The sequence below is a fragment of the Trematomus bernacchii genome, unplaced genomic scaffold (assembly GCF_902827165.1).
Source record: "Trematomus bernacchii unplaced genomic scaffold, fTreBer1.1, whole genome shotgun sequence".
Taxonomy (NCBI): Eukaryota; Metazoa; Chordata; class Actinopteri; order Perciformes; family Nototheniidae; genus Trematomus; species Trematomus bernacchii.
This window is the reverse complement of record NW_022988098.1, coordinates 1,469,021-1,490,163: the sequence shown is the minus strand read 5'-3', so window position 1 is coordinate 1,490,163 and position 21,143 is coordinate 1,469,021. Positions and strand designations below refer to the sequence as shown.

General features: G+C 42.0%; 1 protein-coding gene across 1 annotated transcript in view; it reads left to right on the top strand.

Annotated features, from left to right (window-relative positions):
* Positions 1-21,143, top strand: part of magi1b (membrane associated guanylate kinase, WW and PDZ domain containing 1b) — a 138,383-nt gene that overhangs the window by 56,960 nt on the left and 60,280 nt on the right. Inside the window, 1 exon segment of the mRNA XM_034121619.1 lies at positions 8,203-8,319. Coding sequence (XP_033977510.1) covers positions 8,203-8,319 — 117 coding nt within the window.

Genomic DNA, 21,143 nt, shown 5'->3' with positions numbered 1-21,143 from the left:
TTTGCTGCTTATATACAATCTAAAATATGTAAGCAGAGAATTCCTATATTCTTACAATGGATTTATTGCTTTAATCAAATGCATAGAGGAGCACTGCCTTGCTGCTTTTATTTATGGTAGACTTCAAAATGACTGGCTTTTTTCCTTTTGCTGACGCATGCCTATTTGCTTGTGTTTCAATATGAAGAGCAATCTGCTAAACGACAGCTGTAGTGTGTGAAGGCTCAATCTTGCAGTGTCCCAGGATCCCCTTATCAGTGTGGAGATGTCTCTACTGTACACACACACACACACACACACACACACACACACACACTTAGGCCTTCGCTATCACATTATTCAATGACCAAAATCATATTGTTTTTGGTCAACCTTTTAAAACGTCATCATGTCATCTTGTCATCATCATCTCCACTGTTCTGTGATCATTCCTATTCTCCTTCTGTCTCTCTTGTATTCTCTCACACTCGTGTACATTGTCCTTTTCTTTTTAAAAGTGCTGATCGGCTCTCTTAGCAGGGGGGAGCAAATCAGCTGGCCTGTCACAGGAGACGTATACTCCCATTGGTCATGAATTGCGCCTCTCAATGTGACTTGGCCATGATGGAGAAGTAATTCCCTCCAAAACACTCACGTCTAACTGGCTTATGCATCAGTCTGTCAATAATCACGTCATTAGCAGGGCAAATCTCAGCCTTGGTGAGCGTAAACCTCTTATTCTGTGGTTTGTGTTAATCATAATCCACTTTGTTTTTTCATGTTTGTTGCGGATGTTGTAAGTGGATGTAAATGACTTCATAGTGGTCGGTTTGTACTTTTTATACATCATATTCCTGGACTTTAAATATGAGTGTTGGCAATCTCATCTAGTGCAATACTTCTCGACAGTAAATGCGAAACCATCCTGTGTGTCAGAGGATGATGGATCCTCTCATTCACAAGCCTCTCGGGACGCAGCTTCAATTGTAGAGGCTCACAGGAGACATCATCACAGGAATATTAATAACATAGAGAAATTATAGTATTCTGTTCAGCACACACAAATCATAATATGGGCACTGTATTACTGTTTGTGAATTATTGATAGTGTGGGGGTCCTTGGCCAGAGGATGTTTGCTAAATGAGATAGTCTTTCATTTTGTGCGAATAATAGACTTCACAAATGACCACAATCAAAGGGAGATGAATGTGAAACATCAAATCTACTGCGCACACACGTGCTCCTCTCAATCCACTGTCATATCGCTGCAGGGAGATTGACGCCTTCACTGAAGCCCTTTTTCCTGCTCTACGTGCAGATATGAATCCTCTGAGGATTTAGTTTCCCTTTGTGGAGAACTTGGATCAATGAAAGCAATCTCGGACATAGTAAACAGGCTCCAGGACACATATAGACAGGATTGACTGCGTTCAGAGGTTTACCCCGGGCCATCTTGGGTCCGGTGTTTCTTTATCTCCAGAAAACAGATGTCAGGTATAACAATGATTGTTGGTTGCTTCACAATGAAAGCCATTGGTCATGTGGTAATTTAAGGCTCACAGATATTCAATCAGCTCAGGAAAAGACAATACAATCTTTATGCTGTTATTCTCTCTTTGGCTGGGTTATGATTTCGGAAGCTTTTTCTCTTACAATCTCCCCAAAAAAGCTCAAATTCAGGTCCTGTTATGATATGATCAGGAGGGTGTTAGGTTCATGTTTTCATTTGCTATTAAGGGACACACCCCCCTCAGTTTAAAGCTTCACCTCCTCATACAATCATGCTTATCTCTGTCACAAGGGGATAGGACAAAACTCCAACATTGACATGCATATTTAATCTGAAAACTCTGCTCCATCCACCAGTGTGGCCCATTATCTATTTCTGTTAGGAAGACCTCTCCTTCTGTTTTTGTAATATCCTGTTAGCCCAGATGGGGGCAGCAGACTATGACGAACATCACCATCTTCCCCACAGTCTGCACTCATCTGGCAGCTGTTGCTATGGATACAGAGCCCGGCCATTGCTGCGTGATGCAAGCCACATCTAACAGAGGAGCATAGGGGGTGGTGTTGAGCTCAGAGACAGGGATGTTCACACACACACACACACACACACACACACACACACACACACACACACACACACACACACACACCGCAGTGAATCTGATATAATGGTCTCCTTATCTCTGCAGTTTGGGACTTATAGACTCCTTTTTTAAATACTTTTTGATTGTTAAGCTGTTTCAACAACTACCTTAGCTTGTAATAAATACTTTCCTTGCCATAGGGACTATTTCATTTTGCTGAAGTGTGGGTCGGTCATCATACATAAACTTTACCAGCTATGGTGGTTTAGTCCCCTACCATCACCTGGACCCGCTCTTAACAAGCTGGATAGAAATTAAGATCCCTAATTACTGATCAAGAGTCAGATTAAGCTCTCTCTGTCTTCTCTACATCCCTAATCATTATGACATATGGTTAAGCTCTGATCAGTGCTTATGAACATGTTAACTGTAGATAGCTGATGGTCAAATCAATTAAATGGTGATTAGCCCTGATTATCTGATTAACTAGAGCCATGGAGGGACTGCTCGCTTAAGAGTTGATTACTTAAGACATGCCTTGGACAGCCTGTGTATGTCTCACAGTTACATTTAACTCATAATAGGTCATGTTTGAATGGCACAGCTCCAGTTGACTGTAAAGCCCACTTCTTTACTACGTCCCATTTTGGAGACGCTAAATTTAGCAATAAAGAGCCCACTGATATAAGACTTTATTCTAATCATAGCCTCTGCCTGGCAATATGTCCCTTGATGTTAAAATGACAATTGAAAAGAGGAAATAACAAAAAAAAGTCCTTTGTTACCTTGTATGCCAGACTGTTTGTGTATTCTACATCGATACAACACTCAGTGCCCAGCCAAACATGGTGGCGCTGCCAAATCTGACTTGGCTAAGTGTAAAACAGGCTGGCACCCTGGCATATGACTGTGCTTTCTGCTTTGTCACTTAGACTGGTGCTTTGTGTTCAGAGGGGCAGTGTGTATACCAATGCCCAGAGAGCTGACTGAAGTTAGACCGTTTCTTACATGCCTCTGAATAAATTCCTTTTCAAGTAAGGCTATTTACTACAGGGCATGCCATGATTCTAATACTAACCAATGCTACCTGTAATAAGATTCCAGTTCTTAAAGTGGACCTATCATGCTATATTTGAATAATATAGTGTAGGACCATACCTATATAAGGCATATTTATACTTTTTTTTTTTCAAAATACCAAACAGATCATGCATTTTAGCCATGCCTCATTTTGCTCAATTTGAAAAGAATTTGCTCTGTTTTTGCAAGGGCTGATTCTGTGAGCAACAGCACCATCTACAGGCCTGGCATATGTACTACAGCGTCTCCAGCGCTTTCGAACGGCAATGGCCGTGGCTGTCTCCTCCTGATTGGTGGAGTTGGCCCAATAGCCGTAGCGCCACCGTCCTGACGTCAGGACAGTGTTCAAATCTGGATCAGTTTTTATCAGATCCGTTGCAGCCCCTTTTTTAGAGATTTGGGTATGGAGGAAAATAGAGAGGGTTGTGTTTTCTGACACTTGGTGAGTTCCCTGGAACACCGGGGACACATATTCATGTATAAAAGACGTACAAAAGTGCATTTTGCATGATAGGTCCCCTTTAAATAAAGCTGAACAAGACTAAGCTTCTACCAGATTTCCAGAAAAAGTAGTTAAGTCACCTCACTAAAATAAAAATGTCAACCTCATGATGACATTTCTACCAAATCACATGGCAATCCATCCAATAATTGTTTAAACATTTCCGTCTGGACCTAAAGGGGTAAACAGATGGATTGGACTGACAGGCAATGCCATCCCTCGAGCCATGGCATTAGCCAGGCTAAGAACACCCTAGATTTGATTGAAATCTCTGTACTAGACATACATCTAAGCACAATATAAAGGACGGCTTCTATAAACAACAATTTGAGGGAAATTCATTCTTCTGGAATTACATACACATCTAGCATTCAAAACTTCCATTTCCTGGGTTCTTCCAGTGAAACTAATGAAGTGTAAGTAAGTTTGGATTTTGGCCTGAACCACAAGTCTTAAATTGACAACCTCAGCTACTTTTCTACGCTACACACAAGTAAGATTAATTTCAGGAACAGCAGTTGGGTGACACAAAGACATCTATGTAGTATTAAAGTAGCTGTAGGTTTTGAATATCAAGCACGTTACCGGGGCTCTCCACTCTGTAATGACACCGCTGGTCTGGAGCGTGAAGGGCCCGTACTATTCCGTGACTCCTGCCATTTCCGAATCAGCAGAAATCGGTCAAACCTTTACTTTCCCACTACGAGCAGGAGGATCGAGTTTCATTGTAGTTTGGTTTTTCCATGCTGTGAATACAGATGTCAACCGCTAGCTGAGGTTTTGGCTGGTGCCGTGTCTGGCTGTGCATGTCTGAGCAGGGCATTGGCTGGCTGATCAGAACTGAGGGACGCATGGGTGCACTTAGTGGAGGATGCCTGGAAAGTTTTTCTTATTTCAGCTGTGTCTAAAACTCTTTTGATGCATTGTGTGTCTTATTCTGATGTTGTCTTTATGTTGGACACACTATGCCGCCCTCTCCCTTAGCTTCATCGCACAAACCCTTCCTCCCCCACTTCCCTTCTGCCATGGGTTGCGTGTCTCCTTCTCAAAATCTTGCTTGTTTTAGGGAGCTTATGGAAAATCTATACCAGGTGGACTTTGTTTGAAGGATACGTCTTTTCTAATTATGTGTTTGCGGAGGGGTTTGGTGGGCGGCCACTGGGCCAAATGTTCTGGTAACAGTATACCACTGCTATATGTGGCCGACTGGTCAATATTAATTAATATATTCAAGGACAATAATGGTTGTGGGTTTGGCGTCTAAAAATGTACTATTTGAATATTGTTGATATCAAATAAAGGGAATACATTAGGCCTTGTTGAGCCCCTGAAATCTTAATGACCCGATCAATACCAGCTATAATAGGATCAATGTACTGTGTGTCTTAACATCTCAGGTCTATATTGGTCTTTAAATTGGTCTGATCAAGTAAGTCCATAACTAAGTCTTCATAATCAGTAGAGTGTTGTTTGTTTGCCATCAGAGCCAGCATGCTTTGTCATATACCTAAACAGACCCCAAAGTAGCAGTTAATGGGCTTATGTTGTTAACATATGTGACATTGGTTTGAATGAGCTGACTTCTGCCTTAAAGGCTTAAAGGTAGGGTAGGTAAGTTTGAGAAACCGGCTCGAGATCGCTAGAATTTGAAAATACACAACCGGAGAAAATCTGCCCCTTCCTTACAGAGCCCCTCCTCCAACACACACAAACGCGCACATGACCAATGAGGGCACGAGATAAGTTTGTGCACAGATGGAAGGCTGACAGGCAGGTAGGCCATCCAGTTATTTTAGCTGGGCTGGCTAAAATGATTGGTCGTGCTTTTTACAGTACTACGGCTTCCACAGATGACATTTTTTTATGGATTCTTTGTCAAAGCACTTAAGATATTCATTGCTATCGGGATGTTAAGAGCATTCCATGGAATATAACAAAAAGTGTATCTCGAGCCGGTTTCTCAAACTTACCGACCCCACCTTTAAATGCAGTTGAGTCATGACCTTCTCGATCTTCTCTCACATGAGATGGGTGACAGATTGCTGGTAATGCACCCACATGATATTGATCTCTAAGATAACACCGTCGACTGTTCTTGAACTACAGTTGGCCCAACATTCAGAGCCAACCAAAAGACTGAAATCCACACACTGCAGATGCACTTAATAAGAGTGGTTTTAAAGTACTCTGCTGTTGTTTTAAGAAGTGGACAAGAAGGAGAATAATACATGTGGTGAGAAATGTATTTGACCTCAGACCAGAAGAAACAACATATCATGTTGGGTAGAAGCAAAATGAGTTTGATTGAATCTCAGCTCTCATGCATTCTTTGGTCCCAGTCAGCACTTCAGCACAGACCAATGAAGAGCTAGCAGTCTGGTATCTTCAACTCCTTTGAATGCATTGGGGACACTGTTTTAATCATTATGCATTTAAAACAAAGGGTCAAGAAATCAGAATATGATAGTTTTATATATAATATAAAGAGTGGCTCAGTGATGACATATGTTTGTAGGCTGACCCAGAAGCATTGCAGGGGGTCCCTCGATTGAAAGCAATCCGTTTTTCCAACAAAAATGTACGATACTTGTGTGTTTATTTCTGCAGGATAATCTCAACATATTAACACCACTTGTGTGCAAAGACGCAATCGCCTGAACTGAATTGTATAAATAATCGACAACCTGCCACACAGGCCAAACAGATTCTACTATTTCTAAATTAATCATTGTTTTATTGTGAGGCATTGATCCATCACCATCCATGTCAGAATAGGACATTGGTTGTGATTGGTCGGACACTCCTACTATTAAATACAACACATTCAAACCTGTGATGAACATGGTATGCCATGTCAGCTGTTCATGTCTGCAAAGGAGCCAAAGATATTTGGACGGATAGCACAATCTACTGAATCGACACGTCTCTAAGTGATTACCATCTCCTCATTCCTCCACGCAGCAGTTCTTCTAGGGTCCGGTCACTCGCAGTGTTTGGCCTTAAAATGATTATCGTTCATTTTCATCAAACAACATTGAGTTCGTCAAGATAAGCAAATACAGAGAGTGAGAGGAGAAGAGCATTTACAGAACTGGATTCAAGTTTATGTAATTGCTCCTTGAGGTGATGTTGCTTGACCACCAGTGATCATCCAACCACACACGAGGCCTGAAATAGCTCCGTATACACGCCTCACATTATCCACTATCTCATTTTTTTCCTATCAGACTGTTAATCCAACTGCCATGAGCATAATTATGGTGTTATGTAATGTCTCTTATTAATTCAATGAAATAAGTTTCTATGCTTCGGCCTGGATTCACTAAAGATCTTATTAGTCATAAGAAAGAACATCACATGAAATGTAAAAAAACAACAATTACTTTACTAAAAGATAAATACTATTTGTTTAACGCAAACAGTACATTTTTCTTTACAATAACACGTGTAAAGACCTCTATGGTAAAGACGGGGTTTCAGGTTAAATATTGACGTTTTAATTCCATTGTGAGTCTGAAAGCTTGTAAACCAGACTTTGACAATCTTATAAGTATTAATGTGACCATAAGTACATTTTTTCCTCCTACCCTCTCTTGTGACTTATGTTGATATGAATGACAGACAACATCTTAGGTCACACGAAATAAAAAGCAGTCGTATCATATCTGTGGGAGGAGCATGTTGTGATTGAATTGTATTTGTATCACATGATCCTGTAATCATGCTGCCAACCATTGCAGAATGCTCTTCTGTACTATGCTAACAATCTCAATCATCTTATTAAACACATCCACGCGCATATTCAGACACACACACATACACACAGTTTCCATGGAAACAGGATCCAGGGCCTTTTATGACTGGTTGTTTGCCCAAGACAACTAAAAATGGTCTGAGCAGCCGTGCAAAGATGGGAGATAAATCATTTGGATAATAAATAATGGGACATGCACTAAAAAAAGATAAGATGCTTGTTGTTGCCTCAGGCAGCGCTGTTATAGAATTTAGATCACGGCATTGTCATACTCAACAGGTAAATCCTCCTTGATTTGTGTGACATCATACATCTCCTCTCTTTTTTCTGTAATGTTGTCGTACTGTTTGTGGTGCACACGCATAATACTGTATTGGACACACACACACACACACAGACACTTTCCAGCCGCGCTGCCCTTCAGTAGCCTAATGTGTGTCTGAGGTCCAGATGGCGTAGCGGCAGGAGGGCTGGTTCACAGTGTTAGCCGTAGTGTTAGCCGTAGTGCTAGCAGACTAAGGTTCTGGCTAGCCCTGGAGAAGAAAGAGAGTCTGCAGCCAGCCGCCCCTCTGAGTGACAATGGCACATTTACAATTCACAGCTATGCACTCAGCATCTAGCTTTGCTGTGGTTGCAGGATCAACTTGCATATTTCTTATTCGGGGAGCCAAACTGTGTGGCCGTTTGACACTCCACCATGAATTATAACAGCCTCATCATCTCTGCTATAGCCTCTTTTTTTCCAAAGTTGTTTTGATGCCCCATGCTTACCTGTTTGTGTCTGCAATGACAGGAAGTAAGCTGAACAAGGACCTGAAGCATTACCTGAGCCAGCGCTTCCAGAAATCCTCGGCTGACCACGAACTGCAGCAGACCATTCGAGACAACCTCTACCGCCACGCTGTGCCTTGTGAGTCCATGACACCCATCATTCATTTCTTTCTCATGTTTTACATCTGCTATACTGTCTTCTCCATTTCCTACACCTGGTTAATTCAGTTTAATCTGATCATCGTGGCTTTTGACCAAGTTAGCCAGGCTGATAACTTCATATCCTCCATGGAACAAACCTCATATTAATCGGTTTTATTGCACGTCAACCCTCTACATCCCAGGCTGATAACGAGCAGTGAGTTGATACAAAGTCAGCTGCCATCCATTCTGTCCGCACTGTGTTTGCTAATATTGTCTGATCAGTTAGAGGAAAAAGTCTTGGGACTCCACAGTGAATAGGCTGGTAGTATCTCATGTCCACAGGATCAATAGCACCAGTAATTAAAGGCGCTGTGGCTTCATCCGAGCCCCCCACCCTCCATCACTAACCAGTATCTCCTCTGCCAGAGCTTTCTGTGTAATCCAGGAATAAAGGCTTGTGTCTTTGGCTTTTTTCCTCCTGACTGTCGATAAAGCAAAGATCTAAAAGGAACTTTTGTTTTTTGATGCTGCATATTTCTCTTGTAGCTGCTTGCTGCTCAAATGCTGGAGTATACATGTGAAGTTCTTTATTCTTCCCTGCTGGGAAAAACAACCCTTGAAGATGGTGCTAAGGATGTGGCATGCACAGTTAAATGGGATAACTGTGCAACTCTTCTAAGGGCCGTGCTGCATGGTGCCAATCCTGTTATCCATGATTTGCATATAGTCAACATATAACAACTTCTTTTGCAGCATTTAAATATTTACTGCATACATGTATATGCAGCTTTTACAAGTACTTATATGCACATTAGATATCACATCATACTTTGTACTCGTGTTGTCTAAATACCAACATCTCGTCGTATCCAATACTAAGTTGAATGTCATAATTAGGGATGGGTATCGTTCAAAAGTTTTGGATATGAGTATCCATACCTTGACTTTAAAACTGCTTCCTGAATAATACTTTTTTCAATATCAGACTTTTCAAAGTCCATTTTGACAAAAAAACATTACAACATTAATTGTTAAGTACAATAGTATTGAAATAATTAGTTTGGTGACAAAAACTTGTCGGAAAATATAAAGCCAGAGTGAAATGAAGCTAGTAGATATATTATATTTATCTTATTACCCGTTTTTAGAAAGGTGTTTAGAAATAATACAGAGCCATTTCAACAAAAGTATTGAAAAAGTTCCTACATTTCTGTACACAACACTACTTTATACAATCACATATTTACAGTACACAAATACAGAAAAATATATTCTTTGTTGGTAATTAATTTCACCATCCAATCCCCATATTTTCCAAAGCCTGAGCATATTGGATTTAGCCGTTAATTTCAGGCCTGAAAGAGAGCACCTTAATGGTTCTCATCCGCTGGCTTTTTAATTTATTTATTCCCGGCCCTCTAACGCAAATTACTATCTGTATTCAGGGAGGCTTGTTTGAGGGAGTTTATCTGCACCTCCACCGCCATATGTCAGCCAGACACCAGTGGAGGGTGGGGGTCTGGCCATAATGGCCGTTTTAATCACTGAGTGGTCTATGGCACACTAGTAAAACCCTGGTGTTGTTAGCAGTACACACAGCATGAAGGTGTTCCCCAGGCCATATGTTTTATAGCATTGTAAAGTTTGTGTTTTCATGCACTTGTGATAGTAGTGTGGGACTCACTGGAATATTACATTTACACATAATTTGCCGCATATTACAGTTGGCACAGTCCATGAATAAGTACTCCCTCATGTCCTTCACACTCACAGAATAAAACAACAGCAACACAGCCATTGTGTAGGAAGGCATATGTTCATTCATGCAGTGTTTATGCATACATGAGATGGATTCTCTGGGACTGTTTTGGCCTGCGATTGTGAGAGGTCAGTGTGTGTCAGTGTGTGTCCTGTTGACGTATGTCCAAAGGTTGTTCGAGGCACCGTCCATGTGCATGTGTAGTTGTAGGTGTGATTAATGCACAGCAAGCAGGTGGAGAAACAGATGGAGAAGTGTGTGGTTGTGCTGGTGCACAATATTATGAACAACAATCTGTCTTTTTTTTTACCATATGAATTACAACCAAACTCGCATGTTTAATTGGTGAGTTTTACTATATGATGGAAATAAAGATTTTAAAATAGGAGGAGAAATTGCAAACATTAAAGTCCATAACTATTTTCTAACCTTCTTTTCCATGTAGCAGCATTCTAAAAAGTAAGTGAACATATCAATGAATGAGGCAGCAGCTAGTGAAAACATTAGTATTGTAAACATTTCAAATATGTATATTGCACATAGCACAGTTATCTCTTCAACTGTAAAGCTTATTTGAAAGAAAAGCACCAATCTAAAAATGATTGGCTTATTTATTAGAAATATACCTGAGTTTATATCTTCATGGTTTATTGCAATAAAAACTAAATGCAAACTAAAACAGTGTAACGCTACTGTGTAGAATCAGTTTGTAGTAAGTTTACCAGAGCTGTTCACCTTGGGGAGTTTTATTATGATGTAGGCCTACACATTTCATCAATATGGTTGTGATATTAAATCTCCTCACTCACATCTCCAAAAAGTCAGTTGTTTCCCCTAACCCTGTTCAAATATGAGCGCAGCACCCTCCCCCTCCCCCCTCTGCTGAGGCGTCCGCTGGCTTCTCTTGTGGTCACCCCAGTCCGCACGTTCAGCATTCCCAATCTCCCATTATCCTCACCAACCCTCCTTCCCCCCTCCATCCTGCTCTCATTCCTGCACCCCCCCCCCCAACTCATGACACCGCTGCCTCTCGTCCTCTCGCCGCCACTGCTGCTCCCTCTCTCCCTCTGTGTCTCTGTCTCTCTCATTTCTCCTGCCAGTTGATCGGAGCAGTGGCGAGAAGAGGAAGGGACTCGTGCCTGATTTTTAAAGCTCGGCATTCTGTCTCTACGAGCTTTGAGAAAGAGAGCTCTGGTCTCTCCTGCATCTAGGCAAGTAGCAGTATTGTCTGCTGTGGTTGTTTGTGGTGCTGATGGTACGCTGCTCGCTCCATCAAATGAGCCAGTGGTCTGCAGAGGGGTGTTCACGTGCGTGTGTGATGAATTGTGGGGAGAGCAGCACAGACGATTTGACGACCCGTATATAGGCTAAGAGGACGGCTCGAAGGGAGGGGGGGGCTGAAGCCGCGGGGATGGAGATGGAGATGGGGGTGGGGTGGAGTTTGGGTGTGGGAGGGGGGCAAGAAGGGGGGATGGGTGGAGAGGAGAGAGAGAAAGGGAATGGAGAGATGCAGAATACACTCTCACTCACTCAAATCAAAGCTGGCTCTAGCTAGCCTGTCAAGCTAACATAAACATATGTGCACATGTACGACTTGTGTGCTGTATGATCTGCTATGGGCATGGTTTTGCAAGTGTGTGTCTACAGTTTATATGAAAGCAGCATTAGTGGTTATTGCATCCACAGATGCAATCGCATTGTCTCACCTGAACAAAAGAAATACTCTCACTCACTGTGCCATTCCTAAACAGCAGAAGGAGGTAAAACAAGATGGAGAAAGGAAATCGAAGTAAGATTCAGAACTTGATACTCTTTTGGCCTTGTTGACTTTTATCACGCACAAGCAGGTTGTATGTCAGTGCAATGCTCTGTGTACAGTATGTCCCCTGTTTGACATTACACAAGGTACAATATTGTTTTTGTCGAGGCTAGGTGAGCTCATTAGCACGTGCCTTCCCAATGACAGATCCTTCCTGTTATTCCAGTTCCTTCCTGTTATTCCAGTTCTCTGTTGAAATACTCCATCACAAAGCTATCTCCTCTTCGCCCTGCATTGGATTCACCCTGCAGCCACGAGCCACAGATCATCTAGATTTAAGATGCAGTAGTAGTTGATAAATCCATGGACCTGATTTGCTGTTGACCTGAGTGGACGCTGCAAAAGTAAGGAGGCATGCAATGGAGTGATGCAGCTTTATTAGCCTAGGCTACTGATACTGGCTGATATGTGATTGGTTCTCTACATCAATGGTGAAGCATACATTATTACCTTGTTGTTATCAGCTGTCGAAAGATATGTATTTTTTATGTTTGAATTAAAGCAACAGTCAAAAAACGTATATTTACTGTCTTTGCACGAGTTAGATGAGAGGACTGACACCTGTTCTATATGTGTTAAATGTAAGGTTGATCTAAGGGAGGTTTTGTAGGAAACAAAAGGAGCTGAATTCATGCTGGTTGGGAAGCTCTTTGTATAGCTAACGGCATTAAAAGAAGTCAAAGGAATGCTGTCAAACGGAGAGTGAATGATGGGTGGAGTCGCCAAGACCCCCCCCCCCCCCCCCACCTTTGCCCCACCTACACACTCTCTTGAGCACAATGAATTGTTTAGACACACTTGAATACTGACACAGTTGCACACAAATGCAGGATGGTAGGCATGGGATGCATTTACAAATGTGGATGCCTATTTGTGCCTCACACTGGAAATTGTTTAATTCTATCAATACAAATGGCAGCTTTTACAAGGACTTTGCACAAAATGATGCCTTTTAGTCTGAAAATGTACACAATTGAGTGCATGTGATGTCAATACAGGTCAATTCATATAACATTTGGTAATATTAAAGCCTTGACAGTTATCTTTAAATTACAAATCAAAACGAGACTGTAACGATACGTGCTATTAATATTTCGTCTCAAATCGAAACACTTCTCTGTATAAAAAATAAAGTATTTTAAATAATCAAAAGTTGATTCAAAACCTCTCCTTTCATGTCAGATGGAACATTATAACTCAGTTTATTTATTGAATTGTTTAATGCAGGGACGTTGTGTTGGACTTCGATCCTTTTAGCTAGACTTTGTTGTTGGCGACTATAAATGCTGACATGGCAGATAAGAGTGACAACAGTCCTGATCCCATATTGTATACCATCCACTTTACTATACAAATACTATGAGTATTGTACAATAGGTATCCCGTTACAATAAATAGCGGTGCTCTCCGGCACATACTTGAAATGGCTTTGCTGCCAATGTAAGATTTGGAGAGAAAAAAGCTTCACTTGGTCCAAAGAATCAACACTCCAGTTGTGGAGCTGGCTCACCAGCGCCCACATTAGTTTAAGTTCTTCCAGCTGCGTGTTGCACCTCTATTTCATATTCATGTCGAACAAAAATGTCCATCAACACCACACTCAAAGGTCCAACAAATCCAGTTAGCATACTCACATCTTTTATTCATTTTAATGTTTTGAGTTTCTTCTAATAATTCCTGCTAAGAATTAGAGTAAAGTTTGTATTTGGGACACATTTAAGTGGTATCTGACAGAGAATCACACATCACACGACCTTTGACCCTACTCTTTTGCCATGTTCCCACTGCTGTTCCCCAACCCCCTCCTCTAACTTAAGAGCATGACAAAGGAATCCAACACACAGAGTTTTTTCTTTTGCTTGTGCATGCACAGAAGAGTACCAGTTGGTCAGTTCGACTTAGCATATTGTGTTTCTTTTCGGTTAGTGCAAATCCTTTGTTGAATTTTTTTATTTATTTAACCTTTATTTAACCAAATAAAAACATTGAGATAAAATCTCATTTTCAATGCTGACCTGGCCAAGAAGGCAGCAACGTTACACATAACACAAACATATAAAATACAGAGAACATAACCAAGAAAACAAAAGACGAAAAAGCAGTCACTACATTGTGCACATTAGGACAATAAAAAAAGTACACTACTTGTTACTACAAGAGCAGCTGGTGGTGAGGACTTCAGACAACTTCAATTTAAAACATGATATAGAGACAAGTGCCCTCAGTTTAAGGCGTGATTGAAGGTCATTCCATAAATCTTAAGACATCCTTCTTTTGGGATTCTTCCATAGTTTACTCATTCCTAGTGGCATCACAATGGTTCTGTGTGACTATCCACTGATACCCTTTTTCTCTCAGGGATGTAACACTTGTAAAAACTGCTGATGTGGAACTTGTGCACAACTGTTGTCGGACATTCATACAGCTCGAAATGTTCTTGTCCGTGCCCCCTGCCCCGCTCTTCTCCCAGATCTAAACTACTCCACACCTGCCTTCAGGATGTTTCCCCCTGACTCTTGTCTTCTCCCCATGTTGGTCAAGGATGAGTTGTCTGTAACCTGTTTAACACCCAGAGCATGTGTATGAGTTTAAGGACTATCAGTGTCTGGGATGTGGCAAAAATAAGATACAAAGGTGTGGCAAGGGAGACAAAATAAACTGATGGGATCTGTGAGAACAAGAAAGAATGGGGTGAACAGCTAAGATAAGGGGAGGGAGGGAGGGAGTGAGAGAGGGAGAGAAGGAGAAGGGGGAGGTGGGCGGTTGCATGTGGGTGCCTGAGACGGGAGACAGCGGGGCTCAGTCAGTCAGCGAGCGAGAGAGGGAGAGCAGCCCAACATTGGTGTGTGGGTATGAGGCGGAGCGCATTATAAGCCAATGTGTGGATGCTGCTTAGCTTAGCTACCATTAGCTTAGCATCACAAAGCCAAAGCTGGACAGACGCACAGGAGGAGGAAGAGGGAGGGCGAAAAGGAGAAGGAAATGTGCACAGTATTTTTTCTTCCACTCATCCACACCTGATTGGATTTTTTTGTTGTCTCCTGTCGACGTGGTGTTGTTCTGTGGACTGTAAAGGGGAAGGAGAAGAACCCCCTCTGGCAGGTTCCCTAACTGAGGTATTTTGCGTTTTGATATTGAAAAAAAGGCTGGGGGGGTTTGCTTCGATTTAATGGTTGGGGGTTGGGATGGGGAGAGATGGAGAGGCAGGCGGTGAGGATGGCTGTGCATCAGGCGGAAGGCATCAGGAGCAGAGCGAGGGAGAGATGGAGGCACATCGCTGGCAGTAATGGAGGCTGATGTGTTGTGGTCAAACGGAAGCTGTGTGTGTCTGGCTGCGTCTGTCTGTCTCTCTCTCTCTCTCAGGTGTGTGTTTGTCTGTGCCTCGGCTGGATGCCTGCTCGTGAGTGTGTGTGTGTGTGCAAAGTGTCACTTCCCATGTGTGTTTGCAATGTCTGTATTGAGGCTGTTTGATCTGTTGACATGCTTCACCATATTGAAAGCCATAACCTCCAGCAGCAAACCGCTGTCTGTTTGTCTGTCTTGAGCTGCCAGGATGCTAAGATTAGCTTCTGCCTCTCCTTCAGCCTCCCTCTTTCTTTCTCTCCCTTTCCATCCATCTCGTGTCTGGATGACCCCCCCCCCCCCCTCCCTCATCTCCATCCCCTCTCCCTCCCCGCCCCTCTAAACGTATCGTTTGAAAGCTTTTCTTTTTCCGTTTCCATGTTGCTGTAGGTAGGATCTAGCCCATGGTGCTTTTCTTCTGGGTGGAATAAAAAGACAAAGGCCGGCTGTGTGTGTGTGTGTGTGTGTGTGTGTGTGTGTGTGTGTGTGTGTGTGTGTGTGTGCAGGGGGCATTTTCAGGCAGGTTTCTGGCTGATTTAGCTTCACACTGCACTACTAGCCCTTTAGGTTTTTTCTGTTTCTTATCCTAATCTGTCCTCCCTTCCCCCTGTCCCCACTATGGGAATCATTTAGAGCTGATTGTATTGCTTATGAAGGGAAAATATTGAGCTTGGTCCAGAGAAAGGCCTGTTTTGATCTCATTGTGGTGTGTGTATGTGTGTGAATCGTCTCCTCATTGCGAGCCTCTTTCAGTCAGTCGGAGCAGTGAAAACACCCTCTCCCCCCCCCCCCCCGACACAAAACACTCCATCCTAAATGAAAGGCATCCGTTCCAATCATTGGAAAAGAAAGCTAAAACTGCCCCCTCCAGTGTTAAATGCCCTGTCACCACCACATTGGGAGATTTGTGGGGGAAATCAGATGGGATGGTTGAGGTGTCATTGAGGATATCCGATAAGCAGTAACCCCTCCACCCCCCATCACCCCATACCCATTAAATGCAAAGAGGAAGAAAAAAATAGCCAGAATGTAGATAGAAATGTTGAGGACTGGAAAATGCTGGTATCTGCGGCCTGTACTTTTGGTTGGATTAACCCTTTACTGGGACAGATGGCTCTATCCCCCTGCCGAGCTGACAAACCCCAGTCACCCCCCCCCCCCTTCTTAGATTTGTTTGAGTGTGTGTGTGTGTGTAGGCATGCGTTTCACCCCCCAAAAAGAGAATAACTGGCAGGCAAGCTGTGGCAAACATGGTGGATGAATGTGTTTTGGTTTGGTAATATGACGGCAGTCTGCTATGCCTCCCCTTGTGTGTGTTTGTGTGCATACAGACGTGTGTTTTGAAAACCATCCATGAATGAAGACATGCCTCAGTATCTTCTTGGAAAATGTGGACTATAGCTGGCTAGCTTGACATTAGAGCATGTTTATTGTGGAGATTTAGAGAAATGCTTCTGTAATAGCTTCTGCACAACAGTTGGCTCTGTCAATGTTGCCAGATTGTCAAGGCAGAACCATCACCCAGGCTGTGTGTCTATTATCATCCACCAGCTACATACAGTATTCTCTATATGGACACTTATTTTACCAAGGCAGATGTTAAAGTAAACCCAGCAAAACAAGCCAAATGTGGTCATGTTGCGCTGTATGATTTACTGAGAAATGTGGTACGTTGTGATTCTGCTCAGTATATGGTTTGCTTTCTGTGTAGGATAATATAGTAGATGGCAGTCATGCAATGAATTTGACTTGGAAGTGAAATGACAGGATCCTTTGAAGGACATACGGGCTAATTCAATCCACTACTAGGTCTGCCTTTAATGTAACTCAGTCATCACATTTCCTTTCAAAGCAGCATGATTCAGTGCAAGGGGGCCATTTCTTTTTCACTTAATCCAGGCAAGACTAAGGGGGAGCATTTGCTTGCTATATGTCGAGGCACCCATCTTTATTAGAGAGGGAGCCAGAGCTGTTAGCGTGCATATCACATTGGCCCGCTGCTTCACCCCATCGCTCCTCTTTCTCACGTGAGACGTGCACAGACTACGGACAGAGAAAGGAGGGGTGCCTCAGAGAATACTGAAGCAGAATAAGCCAGACTGTATTCTGTCAAACCTGTGTGACCTGACTATTTTAACTGACTAGTGATATAACCGATCAGTTTTGACATAACAATGAAAATGAATTTAACCAATATCAAAGTCTGTTTACAGTAGTGTGGATTTAGTAAGAAGTGACCTTATCTGCCCTTTGTAACCTGCTTCTTCTACCTGGTTGTGGCTAGCAGCTATAAGCTATATTAGCTGATCTTGGCATAACACACAAACTGTCAGGAAGATTCTAGGGCGGGGCTTCGCTTCAAAATCATCAATACCAGTACCAATACCAGAGCTCCTGAAGTCATACTGATACAAATACATCTTTCAATACCTTGGTTTCCCTGTTTCATCAATGCCTATTATGTGAATAGAAGCATGAAGTAAAACATATGTATTTAAACTGTGCCGGACTACACAACACCACATACTGTAAAGTGTATATCTGCTGTGGTAGCTGGCTAGTTAAACCTAGCATTACATCGAATAACACTTGATGTGATTGGCTGCCGTGCTAAAATGTGTTTTTCTTTAGGTCTAGGTTACAAAAAGGTTGTATGCAGGTAGGGTTCAACTGTAGAAGATTTGATACTTGATACGGGTTAAAACCGTGTACTAGTAATAACCAGCCGTAGTTCCATTGTTTTTTTTTATTTATGGAAAAAAAAAGATGATATCTCTGGTTCTACTGCATCCATTTTGATTTCAACATAAGTCCATCCATACAAGTCAATAGTGCTTTAATGGTTTAATTCAGGTTAGGAAATGTATGTACCTTGTAACAGTAGTATACAGCACAGTCAGTATTATTCTCATTAGTGACCGAAAACATGTGGCTTGTGTTTCATAAACAAAGCATTAGAGAATCTTCATTATCCGTCACATCTGGATTTTTAGTATCACTAGTTATTTAAATTACAGCCAAGAAGAATGCAGCTAGAGTTGTTTGCTGTATTTCTGTATTACTTGAAGTCATCAACATCATAGCGGCAAAATGGCATTTTGGGCTTTTGGCAGGACTGAAGTCGGCGGCTTGGGAAAAACCACAGTTGTCCTCCAGTCAAACCCGAAAGCAGGAGAGTTTTGCCCGGCCACACAAGCGGCCGTAACATCTGCCAAACTTACTGGGGTCAGAGAAAACACATATGAGCTGCAGATCAGAGACTGGGTGGAGACGTCTGTGGTAGTAACTTCCTTAATATTCTTTGCATGAGAGAATAAATGAATAGTGGCTTAGAGATGAAATAAAGAGAGTTTGCTGGTGTTACATAATTGAAAGACTGGAACAAATGAGAGGACCAGAAAAACAGGGAACAAACAAAAAATGGAAAGGAGAAGAGTGAATTGGAGAAAAAGCCAGGATGGATGGAGGGGAGGGCAGCAGGCGGGGGGGGGGGGGGGTGCACCCTAAGTTGCCTGTGCTATGCTCTGGGTCATGCTCATGAACATTTTAATCAAGCTTTGCAGATAACAGCTGACCTAGCACATGCATGGAACTCTGTGTTGGTCAACGATTCATGGGTCTTATCCATTGTAGAAAACAAATCCCCTAAAACTGTCGGACATTGTGAGTGTTGCCATTGTTCGCACTACTTAAAATGCACTCTTTCAAATTACTCCTGTACTGAATGACATCAATGGCATCACACAAGCGGAATAAGCATAGCTGTGCCTATTAATAGAACAATTATGATAATGAATCATTGCTAAACACATTTATAATGGCCTACTTCTCACTCGTGGCGCTGATCAGTTCACCATGGTGGATATTTTGAAACAAATCATATTTTCCCCCCCTTGTTTTGTTTGTCTTCTTTTTAATCCTGCATTATGAATTGCCCAATAAATGAAGCCACAATGCTCTGAATAAGAGTCTTTTTTTCACCTACCCGTGCATGCCGTTCCTCTGAACCTGCTGACTTTTGAAGACAATATTTATCTAGGTCACACTGAAGTCTGTGCATCTGTTGGTGTAGTGTGGGCATACTCTGAAGGCCTGCCTCTAATGGGAAGACCGATTGTGATGGAAAACACTGTCTAGATTATTGTGTGTCTGAGATACTGTACAGTTTCCGAATCCAGAGTGAAATTATTTGTCCTTGGAGTGTAAATTAGTTTAAAATGATCAGACACTTTCCGCCACCGTTATAGTTGTCACTGTTTAGCTTATGTAGACACAGAGCCTCTAAGTGTCACAATATTTGGAACAGTGGGTGTGTTTTCTCAAGAGCCTGACAGACTTGTTTGGTTGAGTCACCTCCCTACTTTATGTTAAGTAATTCCAGGTTCAACCGGCTGGGCGACAGGGCACAGAGCACCTCATTTATAGTCTTTAATGATGAGGAACAAACTAAAACTGCATTACAGTCGTTTCAAATGGCACAAGGAATTTCGAGACTACTTGTAACGTCTCAGAAATTATTTTACTGTATAGATAGAAGCTGCACACATGTGCTAGTTTCATGCACAGAAATAGCTGCATTGTGCAAACATTGCACACAATAATGGTCTTTCTTTACTAATGGACAATGACTGGGGCATTTTATGTATTTTCCTCATAGTGATCATGCAGAGAAACAAGAAATGTTGGAAAGGATAGTAAGGGAGTGACATGCAACAAATGGTCAAGGCCAGGGTCTCTCTAATAAAGACATTTTCTTGATAAATCCTAGAAAGACAGACGCCTTAACCATTTATTTCTTTCACTACATTTCTTTGGTATGGTCAGTACAACTCCTTCTCCATGTTCTTATACTTTTAATTATTTCAACTTAACATTTGAGAATGTATCCCTTTGTCAATTCAACATGCCCCAAAGGGCGTCCATAGGTACATCTAGTTGTTTGCATTTTCAGAGCTCGTGGATATTGGCAGAATTTGGTTTTAGGTGGAGTGATCTTTCAGTGATCGTCCCCTTAAATGATGGTGAAGAACAAGGTCCGCTTTCAAATGTTTTGACACATTACATTCACATGGATCTTTATTTTATTTGGTAGCACCAGCATATCGTGATGTTCACTCTTTATTCTCTAAAGCTCTGTTTCTGTTTTGGAATTCTCTAAAAAAAGAAGGAAACCTAGTACCAATATGAAAGTTGTACATCAGTCTGCTTCCCTCTCAAACTCAAAGAAGCGGAGAGATTTCAGAGAGGCGAAGAATTCCAAACTACTCCACAAAACTGGATCCAATGAAGATGTCAAGCAAGATAAGTCCCCGGCCGCCGGCTATAAACCCAAAGTCGTCCAAGGAGTCAAGACTAACGTTGTCCTTGTGGAGGGAATTAAATGTAGGTCACAACTAAAATGCAAGGCCAGGCCTGAGGGATGTGCGAGCCCAGGGTGCTCTGTTGCTCTGGGGGAACGCAAGCGTAGGAAATGCACAGATTCTTCACACGTGGTTATTTTTAGAAGCTCTGTAGGGTTGTGACTGCCTTCATGCCTGTACAGCCTCCTTTCACAGTTTTTATTTGTTTTGATGCCATCTCGTTAAAAAAAAGATGACTTATTTTATTGCCATGTGTTTCCCTCTGTCATTTAACCTCAGTTGATCTTCCTCGACATTTCATTAAATGTTTGCTTTTCTGCCTGTCCTCATGAAAACTCTAGTGCAGTTGAGGTGATCATGATGTATCTCTCAGTCTCTCATCTAATTGACAAAGATGTTTCAGGGAAGCATAATTGAATAATGTAGTAATTTGGGTCTTTCATAAAACATCATTGTTCAAATCTTATGTTCCTCTGCCCTCACAAATGTCTGCAACCTAAGTCTATCATGCCACAAAAAGGGTAGATGCTCCCTTAAAA